The 25,144-nt window shown below is 42.0% G+C and overlaps 2 protein-coding genes across 2 annotated transcripts in view; both read right to left on the bottom strand.

Moving 5' to 3' along the window:
* Nucleotides 1-18,276, bottom strand: part of LOC146640008 (E3 SUMO-protein ligase PIAS1-like) — a 52,822-nt gene extending 34,546 nt beyond the window's left edge. The window contains exon 1 of the mRNA XM_085357087.1: nt 18,259-18,276. The gene's annotated coding sequence lies outside the window, so the exon portion shown is untranslated. The remainder of the gene's footprint in view (nt 1-18,258) is intronic.
* A 3,119-nt stretch (nt 18,277-21,395) lies between these two features.
* On the bottom strand, nt 21,396-23,181 carry LOC146640007 (zinc finger MYM-type protein 1-like). Its single transcript, XM_085357083.1, has one exon. It carries the CDS (start codon nt 23,151-23,153, stop codon nt 21,459-21,461), a length of 1,695 nt encoding a protein of 564 aa, XP_085213209.1. The 5' UTR covers nt 23,154-23,181; the 3' UTR covers nt 21,396-21,458.
* Nucleotides 23,182-25,144: the final 1,963 nt, after the last annotated feature.

Below are 25,144 nucleotides of genomic sequence, written 5' to 3'. Positions count from 1 at the left end.
TTGCAAAGAAGTCAACATCTTCCAAGCAAGCCACAGACGACTGTGGCAGTCTGCTGGTGACTGAAGCAAATCTCATAGAGGGCTGTGGTCCAGCCCCCTCTTTGGGACTTTTGGTTAGCAATAGCCAGCAACCTCATGCAACCACTTGCCAAATGGTTGGGAAACACAAGGAGGTCGCCAGGAGGTTGTTAACCAGTCAACCTTGTACTGCTTTGTGATTTTAGTCTATGTATTTATTGTGACCAACTCATGTTGCTGGGTTTTATGTATTTTAATATCTATTTATGGATGGACCTTGCAGATGAACTCGGGTTTAGCGTACTGTGGTGTGTTGTTATTGCAACAACCTCTTGCTTATATAAACAAACAATACAATAAAAATCAAACAGAAAAGCCTCTAAATCTGTCTGCTCAAAACATGGTGTTAAAACTGAATCTCACAATAACCTAGGATGATGAAATTCCTTCAGGTGAGTTAGCAAGAAACAGCATTAAAAATCTTTTCAGAGTCCGCTGACCTAGGGCTGTTCGATATAACAATATATATCGGATGATGATATAAAAACATCTATCGTTTCATTTTACGCTATCGTTTGTTTTGTGATGTCACAAAATAAACTGTTCGCGGCAATATTTTTTCATCGTTTTGATGGTCACTGTAGTGGCTATATTAATTTCTTAAAGTTCTCTCTTTCTCTTATATTTAATATAACCACACTAGCGACTGTTTTTATGCGTTGTCGTTAGCAACAACGACGGTAAAACCATCGCGTGTCCGCTTGTTTATGTTCCACATAAACCTTTCACAATAAAGCTCAAGATCCTGTTGAGACTTTTCAAAATAAACTGTGAAAAAGTGAAAGAGTATGCAGCGTATTTACGGATCAGAAGCAAAAAAAAAAAAGAGCCGTCAGGTCCTAAAAAATAAACCTTAGACTCAAACGTTAGAACAGGCTTTTCCCCGCAGCACGCTGCGTAATAAATACTCACAAAGAAAACGGCGTCCGTTACAACTTATGTCTAAAAATATATCGTTTTATGCGTCGGTTAAAACACTCGACTCCAGGTACACGACGCCGAGCTGGAAACACTTCACTCAAGTTGAGCTGCAAGAGATTCACAGAATTTACAGAAAATATAACATTTTTGTGATTTATATCGTTATCGGGACAATAGATGTCTTATATCGGGATATGAGATTTTAGTCATATCACACAGCCCTACACTGACCATCACTCGTACAATTCAACTCATAATCTTTCAAAGAGAATCAATAGAGACATGGTGCAAACCACTGAAGAACCCACAGAAGGCAGCTAAGATTAAATTTGCAGCTTTTGGATAAGCGTTATTTTTGGATACATCTGACTTGAGCCTCCCTGGATCTGTCGGTTCATGTGCAAAAATCAAACCAAACTGGACTGATGCAAAGTGAAGCATGACGGTAGGAAAACAAAGTCAGGCTCTTTTTCTTACAATTGTGCACGAGTACTATAAACCTTTAAATGTACAGAATGAATTTCTAAGTTAGTATGATTACAGCAGTTTCTAAACGAGCTATTAAGAGATAATGGAGCAGCTTTTATATGGACAATGATCCAAAGCATAAATGGTAAATCAACTGGTTCTTACATAGTGGTTTTCTACTTGACCAATCAAAGCACTCACTTCATTCACCCTGTTCATACAAGCACTTCTTTCTACAGCTGAGTGCCATCCAACATTCACGTGTTCATACTCTGATAAAGGCACTGGAGACCAACTTGGGGTTTAGTATGTTGCCCAAGAAGACTTAGCCATGCACACTGCAGAACCTCCAACTTTCTGATAAGTAGATGACCCGCTCTACCTCCTAAGGTACAGCCACCAGTATCTGTTATGATTAAAGTCTTAGAATCCTGACCTCAGTGCCATGGAGTCCCTTACTTAAATTCAAAGTCTGCAGCTCCAGAGGACATTAAGAGGTTCTGCCAGTGAAAACATTGTGAACATGATCCTCACTGCTTGGTCTCCACACACTTCTTTGCCTTCATTAGAGCTGTCTATCTATTGTTTTACCTACAGAAGAAACAACGTCACAGTCAGCAAAGGAGCCTCAAAAATGTTGCTTTTCCACCAAAAGTCAACACGGTCGAAGATTCCACGAATTTTAAGAACAGATGGAACCATGCGAAAATTAATCTGCCTGTTTAACTCCACTGGCAGAGAACAAACACTGAAACATCAAGGTTCAGCTCGCAGATTTATTTTTCAGGTGCAGAACAGAGGCGTGCTGAGCAACAGGTCTCACAGACCAGCGTGAGATCTGTTCCCAGGACTTGAGAAAACAACTGGACAAAGAGTTCAATTAGATCTACACCTCCTTTCAACCTCTTTTATCACAGAACACACAGATGAAGGCATACTTTCCGACTCACCAATGACCAACTAATCTCTATAAACCACGTATATAAACATGCGGATTCGAGGCCAAATAAAGGACAAAATTTTAAGTAGACTTTTCTGTCAGTGGTCTGCTTCCAATCTGACTGCTCTTGGCCAATCAATCAAGGTTTTTTTGTTGTTGCTTTGTTTTTTTTTCTTAGATTTCCACAATCATAACCAATGACAAGCAAAGCACGGTAAGGTTTGTCCCGGATATCCACTGGCTTTACAGAGAGCCCTGAAAGATGGAGGCCAGTATTGCAAAAGGCTGACAGGATCCTGATGAATAGTTAAATCAAATGCCAATCATCAGACTAGCCAGGCTTCCCGCATTAAATAGAAAAAAATATATATAACGCATAACCTAACAACCGAAAAAAACAACAAAAAAAGAGATAAGAATAAATTGAGAGTCTCTGTGTTTTTGGAGACAGTACCAGTGATCACAGAGAATAGGAGGGAGGTTTAATGAGCTGAGACTCAGCAGAATAACTGAGCTGATGTTCCCTGTGATGTACAGTTTTGTTTTTGTTGACCAAAGGGGAGCAAGATGGCATTCAGCCATACCCCACTGTTTCATCATTTCAGTGTGGATGATGAGCTGTGCAAATTGGGCACCGATAAATGGCTTTTAAAAGGATTTGTTTTTGCGTACACCTCTTTAGTGTTCACTCGGAGCTTGACTTAAAACATAAAAAAGAGAACGCACTGACATCATCTCTCCCAATAGGTCTTCAGGGCTGGGGGAACAAGAACTTCATGACCTTTTCAGGGTTTACACACAATGAAATTTAATTCCTGTATTGCTTTCTTAGCTGCGATGTAACAATTATTTATCATTATATCATATTTAAGTATTTTTCTATCATTCTGCAGTCCCAAATTCTGCGCTATTTAATTAAAGCGACATGAAATGGATGTTCTTACAAATTAAAAATGCTTCGTTTCATTTTGATTAAACTGGTCTATTATGAGTCAGTGAACTTATTTGATTTAGTAGCAACACTTCTAAAAGATCTAATGCGCAGACTAATACTCTGCAAAAAGGATTTAACCGCCTCCTGCAGCACAGTCCCACATTTAATTTATCTAATGTCTCCTGACAGCCAGCAATCACATACAAAAACACTTTACAAATAACGTTACTGCCAATGCCTGTGAGAGAAAATACTCACGACTTTTGCTAATTTAATTGCAGACTTTTTTATACCATCAGAGGCCTTTCTGAGGACACTGCGTTCAAAGCTTTTTTAGACTTTTCATACCTGCAGACACCCAGCAGATTCCTGTCAGACTGGAAAGCAGTTTGTGTGGGGGTAATAATTTGCTGTGTCCAGAGCTGTGGAGAATGATGGATAGAGGGATGATGGGGGATGGGGAAGAGAAAGCAGCTGAGCCTCCAAACCGAATGAAATTCTCCACAGCTCCAGTAAAAACACAGCGGGGAGGGGCGGGAGGGAGGAGGGTGGCCATGCTGGAGGTACATGGACGCATTAGCTGAACAGATTCACATTTACTGGTCACCACGCTGATATTGCACTGCTGAAACCCCAGCTAAGCTCTTTTGTTGGGGACATGGAAACATGTTCAAATGTTGTTGTTCTTTTGTGATTTTTAGAATATGGGTTTATTTTGCAATATTTGTAACAGATTTCAGGATGCAGCTTCTCCCTTTTGGTATGGATAGTAACATTCTTTGGGTGCAATAAGTAAAATAAAACTCATTTTATTTCTTCTCATTAATCATCATCTTCTTCTGCCTTTGGAGCCGATCCACCTAAACCTCTACGGTGAAAAATGTTAAAATTGAGCCCCTGACTGGAGACTGCCTCCTGATTCTTTTCATCATGCCTGTCCCTCAAGAACTCTAGGTGATCAAGGTTGGAGGTGTGGTCATGCACATGACTTATGAACCATACGCCTAATTTTTTAAAGCAAGTAATTTATCGAATTAAGCCAATTTCAAAGCGCCTCATCATGCAACTTCCTGCCATATTAGGTTATTTTAAAACCTTTTCACAGGAAAGAAATTTCCTCCGCACAAAATTGCTCTACATGGCCTCCAGAACACACTTCACAAAAACGACCAACTGGATTCACGACTTCCAAAAGTATTTGTTGAAATCTTGCAGACATGAGAAAAATGAGTTAATGGTTTTACAATGATCATGAAATAATTTGTTCAAATACTCACACTGAAAAAAGATTTTTCTCTTCGCACTATTCAATCATTTCATGTAACCATTGTTAACTGTTGCAGTTTTGGAGTAGTTTAGTCATTTTTTTCACTAATATGCACCTGGGAGGTTGTAGTTACCATCCCTCAAGCTTTATGTGCACACAGCGCTCCCCACAGATATACTCAAGGTTACTCAGATTATGAAGTGATGATTCAACTATGAAAACATCATGCCTTTCAAGCCTTGAAATAGATCCAAATGCCAGTCATCTTACACTTAAAACCACCAGGACTTTAACATCCAGGACACCTGAAATAACACCTCCTGCTTTTTAACTCCACTGCAGCATCAGTTTAAAAACACAGCTCTAAACTGAAAATAGCATATTCTAATGCCTGCATGCAGGATACATGGTACACGCTTTGCTCACACACCTGTTGGTGCTGCTGAGCTGCAGTAAATGCAGCGGAGCTATTATGAAAGGAAACAGGCAGCACGGGGGTCTGTCTGATGAGGTGTTGGAAAGTGGTCAGTGCCCGAGCTGCCCTAAATAGGCTGTTCTGTCAGGAGAGCCACCGGCCTCGAAAACTGCCGACTTTGACAGGCAGTGAGTTCTGGTTACTGAGAAACTCCTAATCGGTACTAGTTATCAGCTCCACGTATGTTTGAATTTGCTATTTTGGTGATAGTACTGACGTCAACTGCGTTTTCACATCATCTTGATAAAAGCTCGCTTGCCTTTTGTCTTGCTCTGTCGTCTGCGCTTTTATTTTTCTACCCAAGGTGAGAGCAAAGCAGAGGTTCTGAGTCAGAATGATTACTCAAAAACTACCGATTGAAGGAAGCATGATGGTGAAGTAGAGTGCTGGCAATCAATAAATAAGATTTTTAAAGAAACAATATATTCAACTGTTTCTAGATTCGCTCTTACTTCAGACTGCTAAAAAGTGGGCAAGCAGGGCTGTCAGACTTTCCCTAAAACAAAGAAATAACAGAATAAAGACACAAAACTCATTAAAATCACCGTTTTCTTTTATACAAAAAGGTACACCTACTGAGACCTGAGCTAGGATGCAATTTTAATTTTGCCCAGCTATCTGGGATTATTTAGACCTGAAAAGGATGCAAACTAAGCATCAAAGTAATTTTTTAAATGAAGTGCTGTATTTCAAAGTGGAGGCGTTTATTTTACAGGACAGTACAATAAAATCACCATTGCCCACTAAAGTATAGAACACAATGACAAAAATCCACAATGTAATGTCTCCATATGATTATGCAAGAGGAGACGCGCCATTCTTACTGGAAGCGTTGACATCATCGAGGCTTGTCTCGACCAGTGTGTAACATTTGTTCTGTGAGGGATTTTAAATAATGTTAATATCTTTTTGGCACTTAAAAGCCTAAAGCTCATTAATGTCTCTTCACCTTTATTTGAACTATAATAATCTTCTTTTGGATTTAAACCAAACAGAACCAGCTTTGGGACTAGCTGAAGTCAACTTTTCCCCAAATTTTTCAATCATTCGGCACTGCTACATACATTTTTAGCACTCATATTTATGGCTGCCATTAGGTATAAATTGCATCACAGTAAAGCTCAGCATTTAAATGTACAGTTACACATTTTCATCCTATTCAGATGTCCCAGGTGTCATGACAGTGTAACAATGAGCACGCATATGCAACACCAGAACAAAGTGTAATTCAGCCATCATAACTTTTCACCTGCAGCTGTGGTTTTCCTCCTGTGAAACGTCTACGTGTAATTGTCTTTTTTTTCTCAGCGTGCTTTTATCTTAATTTTAATCACACAATGCTAAAAGAGAAAGTAAGAACAGGTGCAAACGGGAAATTAGAAAACAAACACACACACACTCATTTCAGTTGTCATGCAAAGTACTTCAGTTCAATTGAGCACACACGCAAAGGGCAACCACAAAGACGGGAAAAGCACACCGCAGAACTGGCACACAAAGAGTTAGCATGTGGTGTGATGAGAAATAATGCATGGGAACTCAAACACACACTCACACACACACACAACATCAGGAGCTATGCACAGCATGCTGATGCAAACCTCAAATGCACTCTTCAGCCGCATGACCGTCATATGACATGCACACACCGACACTTTGCTCATGTGTACTAGACCAAACCTACACAGCAGCTGAAAAGCCACAACCGGCTCAAAAACCAACATTTCCCAGGAGCTGATCAAAGACTCAGAGATTTGTGATACCACTGATTAACTCCACTTGGGCTTAAGAAAAGATTGGGTGCGAGATTGAAATAGCCTGCTACAAATTTAGCCTGCACAGGAGGACAAATTTAGGCTCGCTTTTTTTCCATTGCCTGAGGTGACACAGAACACCATAAATATTTTCCTTCCCGCATGACGACACCGAGACTCAAGTCGCCAGACCACACCTTGATACTGAGTTAAACTTGAAGCTTGCAGCATTGGCATTAATCACTTCACACTTTGAAGCTTCGGATTAAATGTTTTATGGAAAAACTGCCTCCCAACTGAAGACGAGCTGATGTACAAGAAAAAATCTTAAATCTGCCAAATTAATATTCAAATCAGACACATTTGATGCAAGCTTGCACATTTTGATAAGCAGCAAAAATCCCAAGCGCTACTCATAGGTTTCCTCAGGCTCTGCATTACACACAGGTGAGTTCCCCATGAAAGCACCAAATAAAATCATTGAGAAGAATAAACTGTAACGCCCACACGTCCCCTTCTTTCTCTCTTCCCCTCTCATTGCTGTGCGTTTGGTTAAATAACATTTAAATGTCAATATGATCAAATGAAATTTCCATCCCCCAACAAAGATGCCGTGTTCACCGAAGACGAGCGATGCCCGACAAAAATTCAACCCAGAGTCACGACCAAAGGTCAGCTGACAGCCACAGACCCATTCATGCTGCCTTAAACCTCTCCGTGCAGGGTTGACTGGGGATAACAGCTTTTATTTAAAGAAAATTGAACATAGAAACAAACAGAAACAGTACAGTGAAACAGCAAAGTGCATAAGGTGGGTTGTATGTACCACTCGTGATCGGCAGTCTTAGCATGTGATTTTTTCTAATTGCATGTTGGGTATGATAAGAGGAACTGACTCTCTCTTTTCTTTAAAAAAAAAAACTGTCACTTTGTTGTTTAATATTGAAGTTAATTTCTCTAAATCTGCATGATCTGTTAGCAAACTGAGTCATTTATTTATTGATGACTCATTTTGTTCTGTCTTTCCAGTTAGGTCACATTGGGTTTTTTTCGTGGGTTTTTTGGGCAGTGGCTATTAAGGATATTAAGTTTGGGTCAATGCCTTGTTTTTACATCCAAATCTTAATTATCAATGAAAAAGTGCGTGAAGTAATTTCGATAAATGTCGAGAAAAACAAAGAATATGCAGACAATCAATCACTGATTTATGAGGTCTACAGTACAGTGGTTTGTACATTTGCCTCTCAAGTGAAAGATCCCTGGTTCGATCTCAGGAGGAGATGCAAAAATCTCTATAGGGTTGCTTCAAGAAGGGCATCTGGTGTTAAAAGAACAAAGAAAAATCAAACATGTGGATCGACCTGCTGTGGTTGCCCCATGTGAATAAGGAGGCAGCCAAAACTAGATGCTTCTTCTTCACTATCGCAGCATATAATCACCCACAACACAGACTGCATTCATATGTGGCTTTCAAAATAAAAGACACCACCAGATTAAGCCGAAGCTGCTAATGATCAAACTGACCACTTTAAGCTTTTCTCATTCAGATCTTGGTAAGAATGATTTCAGCGTGTGTATCACTGTACGCCGTTTCATCTCTAGCCTTTATACGACACCAGACCGGCGTTAGAAGCCTTGAGCAGCCAAAATTGTTTCCCTTTGAGCTCTGTGTTTGCTGGCAGAGCTAAAAAATTCACTGCAATATACTTGGTTTTGAGGAGGTGAACAGTAATGCAGTGCTTTGGAGTCCCTGGAGACTGGGAGATGGTGAGGCTAATAATGTTGTGCCAAGCAGTTTCTGCAAAGGTTTCTGCAGGATGTGTGTGTTTGCGAGTGGTTGTGTGGAGGCTGTGTAGGTGGATTTGGTGGTGGTGGGGTGGGGAGCGAAGGATTTTTTTTTTATTTTTTTTTTGGGGGGGGGGGGGGGGAGAGAACTTGCACACTACCTGGCCATTATATAAAGCTCCCACTCTCGGCATGAGGGCTCTATACTGAGTGCCAGCTCCCTCCCCATCCTCCACGCCTCTTTGTCCTCCCATCCCCCCACCTCTTAGCCTTCCAGCTTCTCTGACTCAGGCTTTAACTCTGAAATACCTCCGCCCTTTGTTTTCTCTCCCTCCTGCCTCTGTAGTATCAAAACCACTGTGTGCTATATGGATCAAACAAAAGATGGTATTTGGGTCAAAAATATGGATGAGGCTATTCCTTTACCCCCGTAGCAGGATCAGATGAAGCCGCCCAGCTGGACCGACTTCAGTAATACTTCTCTTCTAATCATTAGCGCATTAAACGCTGTGCCACCATACCTGAGGCTACTGAGGTCTAGTCCCAGCATGCCATGGGCAGATAGCGGATCTAAATACCAGTCCCCTTCCACGCTCAATGGCACAAGTTGTAATGGGAGGCCGTTTGTGATCTGCTGCCAGAACGTTGCAGGTACATGGTGCTGGTAGCAACCAAAGCACACAGTTAAACTGTAGCTGTAGGTGGACGCAGACAGCTGGCACGAAAAAACTGACAAAGCCGAGGGACGGCAAAGCAATCCAAACAGCTGAGCGGGAGGGAAACGCCTGTTGATTTTATTGCTGGCCTCACTTCTGTGTTAAAGAAATAAGGACGCAACTAACACTGTAAGGCTGAGAACGACAGCACCGAGTCCCGATGTGTTGCTCTGGTGAGAAAATGAAGAGCGGAGCTACGAGGAGTTTCCTCTGGCCCTCTAGTTCACCGTTTTAATCCTGTGGAGTTGGCAGAAGTCGGCGCGCATCGAGATGAAGGGGAATAGTAGAAACGGTAGCAGGAGACAGCAGGCCGTGCAGAAAACATGTTGCTGGCAAAGAGCACAGATGTCTTTTTCTTATTACGGTGGCTTCTCCAGTGTTGGGAGTCCAATCCCGAGATTCATTCAGAGAAACCCAGCAGCTTTAACGGGTGCAAGGGCCACGTCTGCACCGAATGAAGCCTCCCGATTCAATTTCTCCACGGCCTTACATCTCAAAAGATACATCGCACCGATGATTTTAAACGAGCTGTCAGTTCAAAATGAGAAAGACAACACACATCAAACCTGAGCTCGCTTTAATCCCTACACGTGCGCTCCTATTGTTCCAGCCTGTCGTCTAATTGAATTTGCTTATTCACACTTGATAGTACGGGGCGTCCCAAAAGCCCAATTCCTAAGTAACATGTTTTTGAAATTACGGCTGTGGTGTCATCAGTAACAACCTGTTTGACAAATGAAGCCGCTGCAGAGCTCGCAACAGTCCCGCCAGCCTCACTGAAAACTGTAAAAGCAATTTCTGTAAATACTTTGCCTCTGAGGTAATACTGAGCCACACTTTTACCATCATGATACAAGACTGCGACGCGAGACAAGTGAAGGAGCACCGGACATTGAGTGCCCGTGAGTATGTGCCATTTTTCTATCTTTAGGTGACTGCATGATGAAGTACTGTGGAACTCCCTTGTGGAACTTTCCAAAATAACCATTTGGCAACCAAATAACTGCCACTACATCCTCACATTTTCAATCTTTCAGAAGAGAAGGGGTGTTTATTCTAAGTCTAAGTGCATCACCTAGAAAAAAGAAAATCATCTTTCACTCTGTTCATTGCACCTTCACGATGGACGCGAGTTAAACTCTCAGCTAGCTACTCGTCAGCTGTGAGATCCCTCTCTGTTGCCCCCGGGCCATTTTGCATAAAGTGCACGCTTTGCCGTTTTAAAAATAACTGTGCGAGAGAATAGCATATCTTTTGTCCAGTACGTTCCCATGATTTTGTTCTCACCGTCTTTAGTGGACACACAAATGCGTTGGCGATTCCAAGACGTGACCGTGAGCTGCTAAGCTAGGCCTGGCAGTTAGAAATGACAGCTGAGCAACTCAGGTGAGATGGAAAAGTGAGAAGCAGAGACAGAAATGTTAGTATACGCACAACTCAGCATGCATCCTCTCATTGCCCTGAAGCTAGTTAGAAAAGATGCTAACGAAGGAAAACGTCAAAGTACCAACTGCTTTTCTCGACCAACAACTGCATCCGTCTCTCCGTCTCTAGCATTAAACATCAGAGTTAGAGTAAAGAAGAAGAAGAGTGTAAGCGTATCACACCAGCTGATATAGAGTTACAACTTCACTTCAACATTAGAGGCCGTTTGTGTATTCTAGCAGGAGTTTCTGAGCACAGGGAGCCTGAAGTCATGTAGAGAGAGGGGGAGGGAGTGCACCAGGTGCTATCCAGGTTGGGTGTATGTTTACCTTCCAGCGCAGAGCTTCTAGACAGCTGTTCTGCACTGGGCCAAATCATTAAATCGTTGTGCCGCATGTGAGAATTTGCAGAAATCTATTCCTTTATGGGCAATAACTGTAATCCCAACCCAGAAATCCCAGCCCTCATTCTAGAGGTAAGAGGTGATCCACTGGATCATCACTGCAAGTTCACTGATTCAGTCCTTCAAGCAAAGAATGCAGATGTCTTTTCATTAATAAATAAATAAATAAAAAATGGAAAAGGGCATTTTTTCCCCACTCGCAGCAGGCTACTGTCTAAAGAACCATAAGGAATATTTGGTGAATCTGTGCCATAAGCTGCCGTCAATCAGGTTGAAGGTCACTCAAGAGGCTAAACCCTGCACTAACTTCTATTATTAATCTTTATCGCTTTGAGCTACAACCGACTGTTTAGGACTCAGAGACATCGTCTGCAGTCGGTTTCATTCTCCCAGTGATCACACAGGTGTCATTATATAAACATAAACATACATGAAGGGAAACGTGCAGGATCTCTTTCTAGCTGATGACACAATAATATTAAATGTTCTCTTTCTAAAACTTAACTGTGCATACAGGTATATAGCATGAAAACCTAATTATCTGGCCAATTATGGACAAAATACAATTGCAAAGAAAACGTTAAACAACTCTTTAGTTACGCTGCCATGAGCCACATGAGCAGAATAGTATCTAGCCACGCTCACCCATGATGTCATGTGTAATTAAGCACCGATCGAAATACAGTCCCATACATTGTGCGTTTACAGCAACTACAAATATGAATTCGCATGTGTTGCCTTTGGAGTAATTTTCAGGAAGGTTTTTTTTCTTTCAGTAACTGTTTGTGTAATCTGTGTTGAAGCCTAACAAACTGCACCAAGACCCATGATTGATTGGGAGAATGACAGCGAAACCCTGATGAATATTATAAAAACCCAGAATTATTACCGCCTGGAGGTTATGCGCCTCTGGCAATGAAAGGATTTAATAGGAAGGCACCACAGATTAATGTTATCAATTCTGAATATCTGGAATATCTGAAATATGTCAGCAATAAAGGCCCCAAAACAACCAAAAAAACAACAACAACAACAAAAAAAACATGCATTAATTAAACAAAAAACTTGTTTTTAAGGTCACAGTGTCCTTAGACCAAGAACAAATCTCAAACATTATGCCTCTAGCCATGTTGAGCGCTGGCACAGATGAATTAAAAACTTGTGCCACACTGCAGCAAATCATGGGTGAATTATGAATCACAAATTGCAAAGTGACAGCATAACAAACTCGGCGCACAAGTTGCACAAAGCTGCGGCTGGAGAGATTTATTAACTCCAAGGCGAGGGTCTAAAAAGCACACATGACTCAGCGGGATAACAAATAAATTCTCGCTGGAGACAAAATTCATTCATCCTCTTGATTCACACCAAAACATCTCTAATACTCAAAGATATTTAAAAAAAAGAGAGCGATATCTGCCTCTGTCTCTCTTCCAGTTGGAAACACACAATCGAGCTCCAAACTGCTGCCTACCCATGTCCATCTCAAATGTGACATGTTTCCACGGCAACAGGACTATGTAACAGATCACCACAGGAGTAATGAAAAGCTCAGTCTCGGCAGAGCAGCACAAAAAATAAAAAATATTAAGAAAACAAAACGGGGGACAAAAACAAAATCGATAACCGCATGACGGCGTGTTCTCATTGGTGGCAACATAGACAATAATTGAGCTTAAACGCAGGTTTTATTGGACTGAACGATCAGTCCGCGCCTCACGACAAAGTACGCTTGTTATCTGGGAATAAAAACACCTAAACTTCACCGAATTCAGAGAAGCAGCAAAAAAATAAATAAATAAATAAAATAATTGTCCTTCTGCAGCCGTCTGTTCCTGCTGGTTCACTGCAAAGCACCTCTGACATCTCTGTAAAAGATGAGACGTGCAACATCTGGCGCACGTTTCACACTGTGAGATTTACGCCATCTGCTCTGAGCTGTCGTGCGTCTTCACCTATCACAGCTTTTGTTCTTTTTTACATTTTTGCATCTGGGATGATGCTATGAAAAGTTTTCTGGCGTAAGAACGCAACTGCGAATACCCGAACACGCGAGAGCAGTCATCACTCACACTTAGCCCCTTCCACGTTTACGTCTGCTCCTCTTTAAACTGGAAATCAGCTGCAGTGATAATGACAGTGACAATGAGAGAAATAGGCAGGTGCTGAAAGGATGTAAGGGAGCAGAGAAGAGTGCCTGTATCATTAGGGATTAACCTAGCCACAGGCTCTACAAATAGACTGTCTCCACCTATAAGCCGCCAGCGCACAGACAGTTATTTGTATTGCCAGGTTGCTGCTGCTGCTGCTGCAGCTCCTGAGAAGAGAGAAGACAGTTCAAAGAAGCCGAGGAGGATCGGGACTCCTGTGAAACAAAATGCAACGCAACAGGACACGTTTCTTTTTTCCTTTTTGTGTGTGTGAGTGTGTGTGTGTGTGTGTGTGTGGGGGGGGGTCTGGCAACATCAGAGGCTTTCACAAGCGTGGATGGCGTCTGAGAGTAGATGCGTTGCAGATTCGTGCGGCAGTTCGCCACACAAAGTATGATAATAAACAGCCTGAGGCCTCCTGAAGGTAACGCGCAGCAGTGCAAACCAATATACAGTGACGTGCCAGAACAGCATGTCCCACCTCTAATGCTGTTGGTCTTTTGCCAAGGCTTGGACAAGACCTCTGAAGGTGGCTGTGATATCTGGCACTCAGACGTCAGCTGCGGATCCTTTCAGGTCCAAAACAATCGCACGGCAATAACGAGCTGGCCCTCAGGTCTTTGCACCTGCCCATTTCTCCCATACACTACACGTCCACTCGAAGATGTTCGCTGCATGTGCATGATAACTATAACATGCACTTCATCTGTAGATTAGCTGTAATACTGTGGCTCACGGGTGTGTAGCAGAACTAAAAATGACAGTTCTGGGGGGGTTTCTTAGAGCAACCCAAAACAAATGCATTTCTTCAGCACACTGTATCGGAGACTGGGTTTTCATCTGAAGAAGTCACCTTGACATTTAGGAACACTGCAATAGATATTTCTCATTATTTGGTGACATTCAAAACAATCCAGCAGACACGTCCAAACTGTGGCTGCCGTTACAGCTCGATCCACTAAATCATTAAGGAGCAAAAATAACCAGCGACTCATTTGGAAATAAATTTAAAACTTTTAATCTCTTTTTTTGGTCATTTTTTTTCCACAGGAAAAAAGCCATTTACTTTCTTTTTCAAGTTCCCTCATAAAAGAATCTGATTATTTCCCTTCTTTTTTGAACCAGCTCAATTTGTCCTCATTCAAAGACACTGTGACAGTTATTCATTAATAATGAATATTTGTCTCCCCGGCATAAAAATAAAAGACAATAAATATTCACAAACACTGTTAGAGCACTGGCTATCAACCAGATTCTTATTTTAAACATCAGAAAGTTCACATTTGTTGCTCGACTGCGACGATGGAAAACCATTTGCTGCAGCGGTACGTCTCGTACAGCAGAGAGCTGTGCTTAAAGATTGCCAGAGCGCCGATTTTAACACGCTTTCCTTTTCATTAATGCCGTTCGCTTCTTTCACACACTGTGACAGTTCCACACTTGCACAAAAAGCTCAGAAGTAGGACCAGCCAACCCAGTGCACAACATCTCAGCTATCTGATGCCACCCAAAGTGACAAAACCACAACGTGGTGTATAAGAACAGAAGAGACCCTCAATTCGTTAAAATAACACTTAAAAAGAAAATCTCAGGTGTGAAGGAGCTGCTGGAATTAAAATGGTGATGTCCTGGAGCTCATCTGATCTGCTCACATCCCCGTGAGCGACTGGAACTTTCTGACATAAACACTAAAAATCACTCAATGAAACATAAAACAAATCACAGCACATCATCCTGCAAAAATGAGTTTAAGTGAAGCCTTAAAGTGCTGAAAAGCGTATAAGCTTAATTAAAAAAACAACAACTTCAAATCCAGAAAATGAAACATAGACGCCTGTCTGTTAGAAAAGCAGCCGTTTTGTGCTTTGCCACTTTTCAATTAAAGATTTGAAACATCATCAAATCTGAATTGCAGCTTGGCCTAAACAGAAAAATAAATAAACAAATAAATAAATAAAGATAAAATTAGTTTGGTTTTATTTTTAGCTGTGTTAAAATTATCATGGGTGCACTGTGAATCATCCCCAACTGTGAGCTGACTCTATTTTCACACCCGTCTTATAAAGTGTTTTTCAGTGTCTATGTCACTTGTTTAAGGCAGGGGTAGGGTATGATTTTGGCTCTGTAACCTTTCAGCAAACTGTAATTCCTGAAAAGGAGCTGAACCTGCACCTCCTCTGGGCTTTGTTGGCCAATTACAGGTCTATGATGCATGCCCACACTCTGCAGAGAGCTGTGTGGGAGCTCCAGGAGCAGAGATGCCTGCTTTATTATTGTTTTTGTTTTCCCTTTGCCCAATTTCTGCCTAATTGCATTCATTTTTGATGGGTGCTGAAATCTTACAGCGTTAAAGCAGCTGTTAAAAAGTTGCCACAGGTCTGAGATGTGATATTAAGAATAATAATAATGGATTGCATTTATATAGCGCTTTTTTAGGCACCCAAAGCACTTTACAATTCCACTATTCATTCACTCTCACATTCACACACTGGTGGAGGCAAGCTACAGCTGTAGCCACAGCTGCCCTGGGGCAGACTGACAGAAGCGAGGCTGCCATATCGCGCCATCAGCCCCTCTGGCCAACACCAGTAGGCGGTAGGGTAAAGTGTCTTGCCCAAGGACACAACGACCGAGACTGTCCGAGCCGGGGCTCGAACCGGCAACCTTCCGGTTACAAGACGAACTGCCAACTCTTGAGCCACAATCGCTCCGGGCTTCACTTTTTTTTTTTAATTGTTTTTCATTTTTTGGACATACTTTGGATTAATAGCAAATTCCAAAACTGCAGAATCTGCACTGCTCAGCAAGAAAGTGCATCTTTCGGAAAACTCTTTGTTCACGAGCCATTTGATTAAAATGCTTCAGGAATGGAAGGAATGCACTCTGAAATTTGCACTAGAATGATTCACTCTTACCTCGGCATCTTCTAAGAAAGACGCAATTAAAGCCCCTCAAAGTGATCAAACGCTTCCTTTCACGCAGGAGGTTTGGCAAGCAACTACTCGTTTAACAGGTGAAGTGCACCTTTTTTTAGGTTTACCAAGTGTAACAGCATACTGGGCTGTTACACTAAGCTCAGGTCGAGCATTTCAAACAAGTTCACTGCCTTACTTGTTTGAGCAGAGCTCTAGAAACACACACTTAGGACAAAAAGCAACCATACAGTTCAAGAAGTAGGGGGCAAAAAAAAAAGTGTTGTTTCTTTTTGTTTTTTTAATGCCATTGCTGCATAAACCCTTTTTCCAATTTTATTTGAATTTCTGAATACCACAGATCAGCTGAGTTGTCACTGATCTGACACTGTCCACGGGAAATCGTAAGTGCATGACCACTGTAAGTTTAACACTTTCAAAGACCTGAAACTGTAACCAATAAATAACTTTCTCAGATTCTCCTCAGCACCTTTTATGGCTCCTGTATGATGCTGCAAATCTATAAATACTCGGTGTGAAGTTTCATCAGCATTTCATCATTACTGAACAGTCAGCAGCGATCAATGCAAGAAATCCTCACCATTCTTTTCGTGCATATCAGCAGGTGCAGCATTGCACAAATCTGTTACCCCGTTCCAAACATGATGCTAAACACGCTCATCACATCGTGCTAGAGCTCAAATTTTATTTGAAGTACAATCCAAAAAAATCCACAAGGAGGGCTAGAGCCATGTTTGTGGGCTGACAGGTAATCATAAAGGCAAATCTAAAGAAAAAAGCTGATCATCAGTTCACTGCCTGGGTCTCTATGTTTTAGACAGTCTGTTTGCAGGTGATTTCTTAGATTAGGCTTTCGCACTCTTTCCCACTGGGAGATCTAGAAAACTATTTGCTGATTAAATGACAATGAAAATAAACAGCAGCTGCTGCCCTACTGCAAGCACTTAAGAAAATAAAAATGTGGAGAAAACACGTGTCTCAAAAAAAAGAGCTGCACACACACATTCATACATATCTGAAATATGAACTGCAAAGCTTTATATTAAGACCACACGTGTGTTTTCAATATAGGCAGAGGATGTATCTACAAACCTGTTCATTATAGTGAGTGCAGCTGAGCAGCAGCTGGCACAAAGGAGCATGTATAGATCCACAGATCCCGGACAGGCAGTGGAAACACACCGGAGGGGGAGGGATCTAAAAATAGCCCAAGACTCTGATCAATAACTGTTAGATATGTTCAAACTGGGCTCTGCCACGCTGCCAAGGCAATACAGCGCATAAGGTGCGGGTCGGATGCCCTGGCGAGGAAGCCGCACCTGGTGCTGATATAACGGCAACCAGCTGCAGGAGCACCGTTAGGCGAAGCGGTGCGTCTTATTGTGCGTGTATCAACAGGTACGGAGGAGTCGCTGGTATTACTGAGCAGGCGGGATAGTGTTACTCCGCCCGCGGCCACACTCGGCCTCTGCCCGGACACCACGCACGACAGTTTCTAATTATTAATAAGTGCTCATTAATCCGGAGGGGACTTATTTCTAACGTAAACCAACAGGCGTGCAGCCGCTGTCATGTCCACACACACACTGACAGTCTGGAGGCTGTCGGCACGTCAAAGCCTGCAAACCGACATTATATTCTCCGAATTTACGAGCCGAGCGTCGGCACGGAGACAACTGCCACTGCCGCGAGGAGAAGAACCGTCTCTTTCGGGGTTAAAGAGGAGGCAGAGACTGGTTGTGAAGTGAATACCGCCCTGCCAGCATCTGGTGTGCCGAAGAAAACGGTCAGTTCAGCCAAACCAGCGCGTCTCAATATCAACATAAACATGCTCGTGCGAGCTTTGGCGCTCGCGGGTTCAATAAAGTTCCGGCAGTTTTTGCCCAATAAACACAAAATCTGACAGGATCTCTGCCCCATGAGACTTAAACCCCTGAAGAACTGTGTGACCCAACAATCGATCGCTTCGCAACCGAGTAAATTTATAATGATTTCAGGCTGCGCCTTACCTTCAGTTCCGCACTCTCCGCCATCTTGTATTTCTTTGCGCAGGCGTGGTGAGGTGTTGTCACATGACTGGGACGCGCAGAGAATCCGCAGGAGCGCGCACAGCGGTGCGTTTAGGTGCACAAATTTAAAAAAAGGAAAAACAGGAGCAAAATGAGTCTATAGAATAGACTAGAATAGTCTACAAAAGAATCGAATAGGGCAGAAATCAAGTTAGCAAATTTAAAAACAACACAGGTTGACCAAAGTGCTGTACAAACTGAGAAAAAAAGAAAAGAAAAATAATATATATATATAAGATAAGACACAAAATCAAAAATAACTCAATCATAAGCTAGGGAGTAAGATGTGCCTTCAGATGGGTTTTAAAAATGTTGAGTGTTGCAGAGGTAATAGTGTAAAAAGGCAGACTGTTTCAAAGTTTAGGTAACCGCAAAGGCCTGGTCTCCTCTGTGTTTTAGTCTGCTTCTAGGAACAACCACAAGCAACTGATCAGCTGACCTTAGACTGGAGTATGTTAAACTCAAGTTGAAGATAGTAGAGCAGAATGTCTGTTTCAAAACATTGCAATCAGTAATAAAACTGCTTTAATCTTTTTAAGTTAAAGATTTCAACAAAACTCACTGCAAACCTCCTTTGTGCATGTAACAGCTCGTGTCAGTCAAGTAAAAACAAAAAAACACTGCTCTAAAATGTTCAACATTTAAAAAAAAAAGTTTGGACCTTTTTCAAATTTAAATGTTGAAACAAATGAGGATTCTTTTTCTTTTCCTTTCTTTCTTTTTTTGAATATATACTAATTTCATATACAATACATAATTTCATGCCAGCAAGATATTTTTATCTTGACATATTATCTTGATATATAAGATATTTGTTTATAAAAGCTGGGGTTGCCTGGGAGAAGGGGTCTGATTATTGAAAGACCCGAAACCCCAATGACCCCAGGTTACATCACTGATGATTTGTCCAGGGGCACCAGATGATGTATCATCAGCTGTTTTCTGGAATTACCAGTGACCACCAGGTTGACCACCAAGAATAGATTGGTGACAGTTGGAAAGACAGCAGACAGCTCGGAAAGACGGCACAGGGGCAGCAAGGGGTGGCATCCCAAGTTGCATCTTGCAAGAGGAAGATCCCACTAAAGCTACAAGTCAACCTACCGGGGGGTGGAAGAGAATCCTACCAGATGGATCAAAGAAATACGACTCTTGGCAATGGAAATATGAGCAAAATCTTGGTCTGTGTCAAGCCCTGATTAACCCATCTGCACCAGAGCAGGAATTTGATGGGGAGGAGTACCTTGCAAAGTTTATAAGAACTGTCCAAAGCTACTGAGTAGTGATTTGGAGGAGGGGCAAGGTAGCAAAACAGTGGAGACAAGCGGAGGGGGGTGTGGATCCCAAAGGAGGATAAGTCCAAATACACTGATCAGTGCACGAACTCGCCCATCCTTTTTGCTCTTGCCATGAACATAACGATAACCTTTATTAGTCCAACGCGTGGGAAATTTGTTGGGTTAAGGCTGCCGACCTTTGCCAACCCTTCCGACCATTCATACATTACAACATCACATGGGGAAGACAGGTCAGAGAGGTATAACAATGGAAAATGCACAACATGAGGAAAGACGGAGAAAATAGAACTCCCCCAGACTGAGCTCCAACAGGGAGATCAGTTTGAGGACAGAAAAAAAACCCACCTCAGCACATAGCACTTGAATCAGCACATCTCACTACATCTCTACAATCAAGAATTTTTTGTCAGGTGAATAAAACAGAACAGCTTCTATTTATCTTTATACACTACATAGAAGACATAAGCTTCGAAGGCGTTTGGAGGGGGTGAGTGTAGGTCTGTGTCAGTGTATGTGCGTATATGTGCGTGTGAGTGTGTTCCATGTTCAGCCGAGAGAAAGGTCATGTCCAACTTCATGGGCTGCATCCTCCTGAGGACCCGGCCTTCACGGTCTACATGGGCCGGGTCCTCAGAAGGTCGGGTAGGCCGGAAGTAAACGGCTGGGGAAATTGGACTAGCCTTCTGATTAGCGTCACCGCTGCACAGTTCAGAATAAATGTTTTTCAAAAACCATTGCGTCTTTTTAGTAAATGTTTTTTTCCAAAAGAAATTTCTAGAAGTTCAGAACAGTAAAATTCCCGCTTTTTAGAATGAATTAGAAGATAACTCTTACGTAGTTAAACTAAAATACTCTTTGAGAGTTAATATATAAACTCTTAACACCAAGTGTTAAATTATCAACTCCAGACAGATTTGGTGTTTAACACTAAATCAGAGTTAACGTACCAACTCTTGAAAAAGAGTTAAATTAACACTCTCTGGTGTGGACCCATATAGACACTTTAATAGTGTTGAAATCAAATCCGACAGTGTTAATTTGGACATGCTGGATTTGCTGTGTAGCTGAAGTCCGGGACAAACTGTGTTCCTTTTCACCTCAATACAAAACGCGTAATATTTTCTCTGAATACGAGACGATTCCGTTTTTTACGGGATGGTTCGCAACTCTACTAACTAACCTTATGAATAAAATAAAGTTCAACATCAGTAACATAGCACCCACCCAGCTGTATAAAACCCCGTCATGCTAGCTAGCACGCAGTACGAAAAAGTCAGCATAAAGAAAACAAACTACACCTAAACTTGGTTTATATCTGATCCAGATAGACTGCAGGTCATAACTTCTTACCTGAAGTTCAGTTCTCCTGACACTCAGACTGGCGACCCGCCTCGGGTCTCTGCTCCTCCTGCGTCCCCTTTCCCTCATCCACCTGCTGGCCTCCACCACTTGCTAATGTTACTGAATCTGTGGAAGCTCCACGATAGCCACCGCACGGAGTAACGAATAACGACCCTATCTAAATCCCAGTAATGGTTAACGCCAGGGGTGTCACTAGGTTTTAAGGACAGGGGGGGGCTTAGCCCCCAAGAGATGCACACGACATGAACGAACGTAGTGAATGAGCACAAAATTTCACAAACAGAAAACAAAGACTGAGAAATTGTTTTCCTACTTTTTTGGACAGATTAAACATCCTAGGCCACCAATAGATCTATTGTTTTATTTCAGTCTGCTTTATAATACAGTACAACAAAAAAACAGAGGAAATGTGTTTGCTGCATCAATAACAAGAAAAAAACTGAAAATAAAAAAGTACATTTTTCTGGCTGCAATCACCAGTTACTTGGTGGGTGGAAGCATCAAAGAATGACGTCTGTTTTTAAGAGTGGCAAATCGGTCAATCACTCTGTTGTGACTCAGATGCTGAAGCGTGTCTTTTTCAATAGACATGACTGCAAGACTGTGAAGTCTTTTCTGACCCATTGTTTGACGCAGCCAGGAGTGCAGCCGACGCAGTGCACTAAAGGACCGTTCGCACGAGCAGCTGCTGACAGGCACTGTTAGGGCAACTTGGATGGTTGCCTTCAGAGAGGGAAACATGTCTGAATCAAGGAGGTTGTACACAGACAACATATTTTTGGGTGGACATCCAGCCTCTGTTTTCCGGGTAAGAAAGTTTCTGGCCACCAGAACCTCCTCTTTTTTCAGGTCAAGTCTGTAGTGCTTTGCAAGTTCATTCAAGTGTGGTTCACTCAAGAAGTTCTCAGATTTAGGACTGCATGCCTGGACGCCTTTTAGCAGCCCTGCATCTACACTGCAAAATCTTTGATCAAGCTCGCCAACCATCCGATCCACACAAGGGAAAAGTAACTCTCTTTTCAATGTGTCTGAGTTGTTCAATTCAGTGCGTGAACCCACAGTTGCCTCCAGGACAAAATCCTCCATTTTCCTCTGTTTGTGCCTTGTCTTGGCACCTGGTTCAGGGATACTGTGGGTGTTACACAGGGCCTTGGTTTTCTCATACAGCTCTGTAGCAAATGCATCTGAGTGTTTGCCCTTAAGTGTGTCACACACAGCTTGTTTGCAGATAAAAGCTTCTGCCAGGTCTAAAGTCTCTTTCTGCAGGAATTTGTGGAGTCCTTCGGTTACAGACAGAATCGACTGAAACATCAGTAGTGCATAGACTGCTGAGAACTTGTAGAGCTTTGCTCTGAGACCAACAGCTATGGGGGATCCAATTGCAGATAGGCACTCCAAAATGGCAGGCAATGTCTCAAGAACTGCACTGATTGATCGCAACTGACATGCCCAGCGAGTGTTTGAAAGTTGCACAAGCTCAGTTTTTGTCAATCCAAGCTTTGCCTGAGTCTCCATGAACTTATGATGATTGACTAGGGAGGTGCTGAAGAAAGAATACACACACTCCAACAAGCTGAAAAGCTCCACAGCCTCTGGGACAGCCTTGCAAGTATTGCACAAAACCAGGTTGAGTTGATGAGCATAACAATGCACATAGATAGCCTCAGGATGGAGCCTTCTAAAATGTGCTTGTACACCTCCAGTGGAGCCACTCATAACGGCTGCACCATCATATGTTTGTGCTACACACTTAAGCTCTGCAAGACCATAGTTTTGGATCTGCTGCTGAATCTCATTTGCAATGGACTGGGCATCAAATGATTTTATCTCTGCAAGTGCAAGGAAACGCTCCTTCACTGCCCCCTCTGACACGTACCTGACACAAACAGCTAACTGCTCTGCCTTTTTATCCCTTGCCTCATCCACCATGATGGAATAGACTTTAGACTTTGTCATTTCAGATACAATGACACTAGTAACTTCCTGGGCACAACAGTCAATCATGTCATTCTGGGATGTTGGTGAGATATACTGTGCATTTGATGGGGGATTATGTTTTTGAAGAAAAGGATCAAACTCCTTCAAAAGCTCCATGCACGCAAGAAAATTCCCTCTGTTTGGGCTGTCTTCACCTTCATCATGACCACGAAAAGGGAGTCCCTGTCTCCCTAACATAGAGGTGACTGCAACAATTCGTCTGAGATACTCTCTTCTTTCGACTATCTCCCTCACATTTGCAGTTGCTATCATCTGTGCAACGTTTCCCTGTTTGCTAGTTCCCTGGTAGCTTTTCCATGTAACAACACTGTCCTTATGTGTTTGTGCCATTTCATGCTTGCCAAAGATGACTAAAGCTTTCTTCCAGTTCTTGCAACCGTTACTGACCAAACTATCATGTTTGATGTTTTTGCCAAACACTCTACATGGGAAGCAGAAAGCTGCATTCTGGTTGACTGAATATTCTAACCAGTTGTGCTTTTCAAACCAGCTGTGGTTAAATGCTCGCTTCTGTGTACCAAAAGTATCATGTGGATAGCTCTTCAGCTTCACCTGTCTGGGCCCTGTGTCTTTGTCACCTAAATCAAACCCTGTAGTAGAATGAGTTGCTGCAGCTGCTTCATCATTTTCCCTCTCTTGGCCTGTTTGCTCTCCTCTCTCTGTAATAACTTGATCTTCCTCTGCCTCTCGATCTATTTGCTGCAGCTCCTCTGTCTCTCCTTGCTCTCTCTGACTTGAACTTGCCTGTTGACCTTTTTCTCCCTCAGCCACTCCTTCTGCCTCACCCTTCAAGATACATTAAAACATACTGAATTGTAATGTAAATTGCTAATATCATGACTTCTGCTCCCGCTCCACAGTAATTTGTTGCTCCCAAATATTTTGAAGTTACAAACATTATATTTTGAGCACGCATGTGACTAAAATGGTTGCAATTTAAAGCCCTGAAAAATATTACTAAATTACTTGAATTGAAGTAATATTAAAATAGAACCCTCAAAAATATGTGAGTCAGGCTAATTTGACTTATATACATATCTCTCTCTTTGCTCTCTCCACTTTCTAACCTTGACTCTCCTAAATAAAAGCTCAAGTTAAACAGGTCTTATATGTTGTACCGTGACTGAAATGTTTTATATTTCATATCCATATTGAGTCCCATAAAATTCTAATCAGACTGTCTCCATCACAAATGACTCCATCCTTTGACTCACCTCTCCAGCAGACGTCTCTCCCCTCTGCCTCTCTGTGCTCCTCTGCCCTGACTCCTACAGGTTAATGGGGATGGAGTGATTATTATTATTTCCACTGATGATAACTATACCTGAATGAGCTCAGCTGGATTTTTCAGAGCTAAAACGAGTGACAGAAATTAACATTATGCTAACAATTTAACTTAGTGCGCTAGCCAGGTTTTTATTTACAAAATGGGGAGCACCTGGTTCATTATTTACATGGGACTCTCTGCTGTTAGCTGGAGCTAACTAATTGTTACTACCAGCCAGTGATGAAGACTTACTTTCTTGAAAAACTTGCGTATATCCATGATTTCTTGCCGTTTGCCACATGCACGCTAGTGTTTCTGCAGGTGTATACGAGCGGAGTGTAAAGTAGCAGTGAAAACGAGGACTGGATTTTCAGTCATGTGGATGTCCCCTGTGAACAACTGGAAGGGATTGGATAACGAAGCACTGACGCTACCTTAACAATGTAAAGCGAAAGGGACCAACCGAGTTATGATCATATTTGTGTGAATAGCGACAGGTTTATATTATTATTTCTTTAAACTCATATTCCTGCATCTTTATATTGAATTTGTCTGCAAGTTCTGTAAAAAAAAAATCGAATAAGTTAAAAAAAAAAAAAAAAAAAAAAAAAAAAAACCCCACCAAATTATTTAGGGGGGCTTAAGAATATTTTAGGGAGGCTTCAGCACCCCTAAAATAGGCCTAACGACGCCACTGGTTAACGCATTCCTGATTTTGGCATAATAACTAGTTACTGTGCTCGTTACTACAATAATAATGTAGTTACTGTAACCCGTTACTTAATAACGCGTTAGTCCCAACACTGCCTGAATCAGCCTTCTGGGATTTCACCTGGATTATTGATCTTGAATCAAGACATGTGACACCAGTGTTGCTAATTAATTCAGTTAATAGGTAAAT

Source organism: Diplotaxodon limnothrissa, linkage group LG1, assembly GCF_057381915.1.
Source record: "Diplotaxodon limnothrissa isolate DT_005_m linkage group LG1, D_limnothrissa_male_GT1.1, whole genome shotgun sequence".
NCBI lineage: Eukaryota > Metazoa > Chordata > Actinopteri > Cichliformes > Cichlidae > Diplotaxodon > Diplotaxodon limnothrissa.
This window is presented reverse-complemented; position numbering and strand designations above follow the sequence as displayed.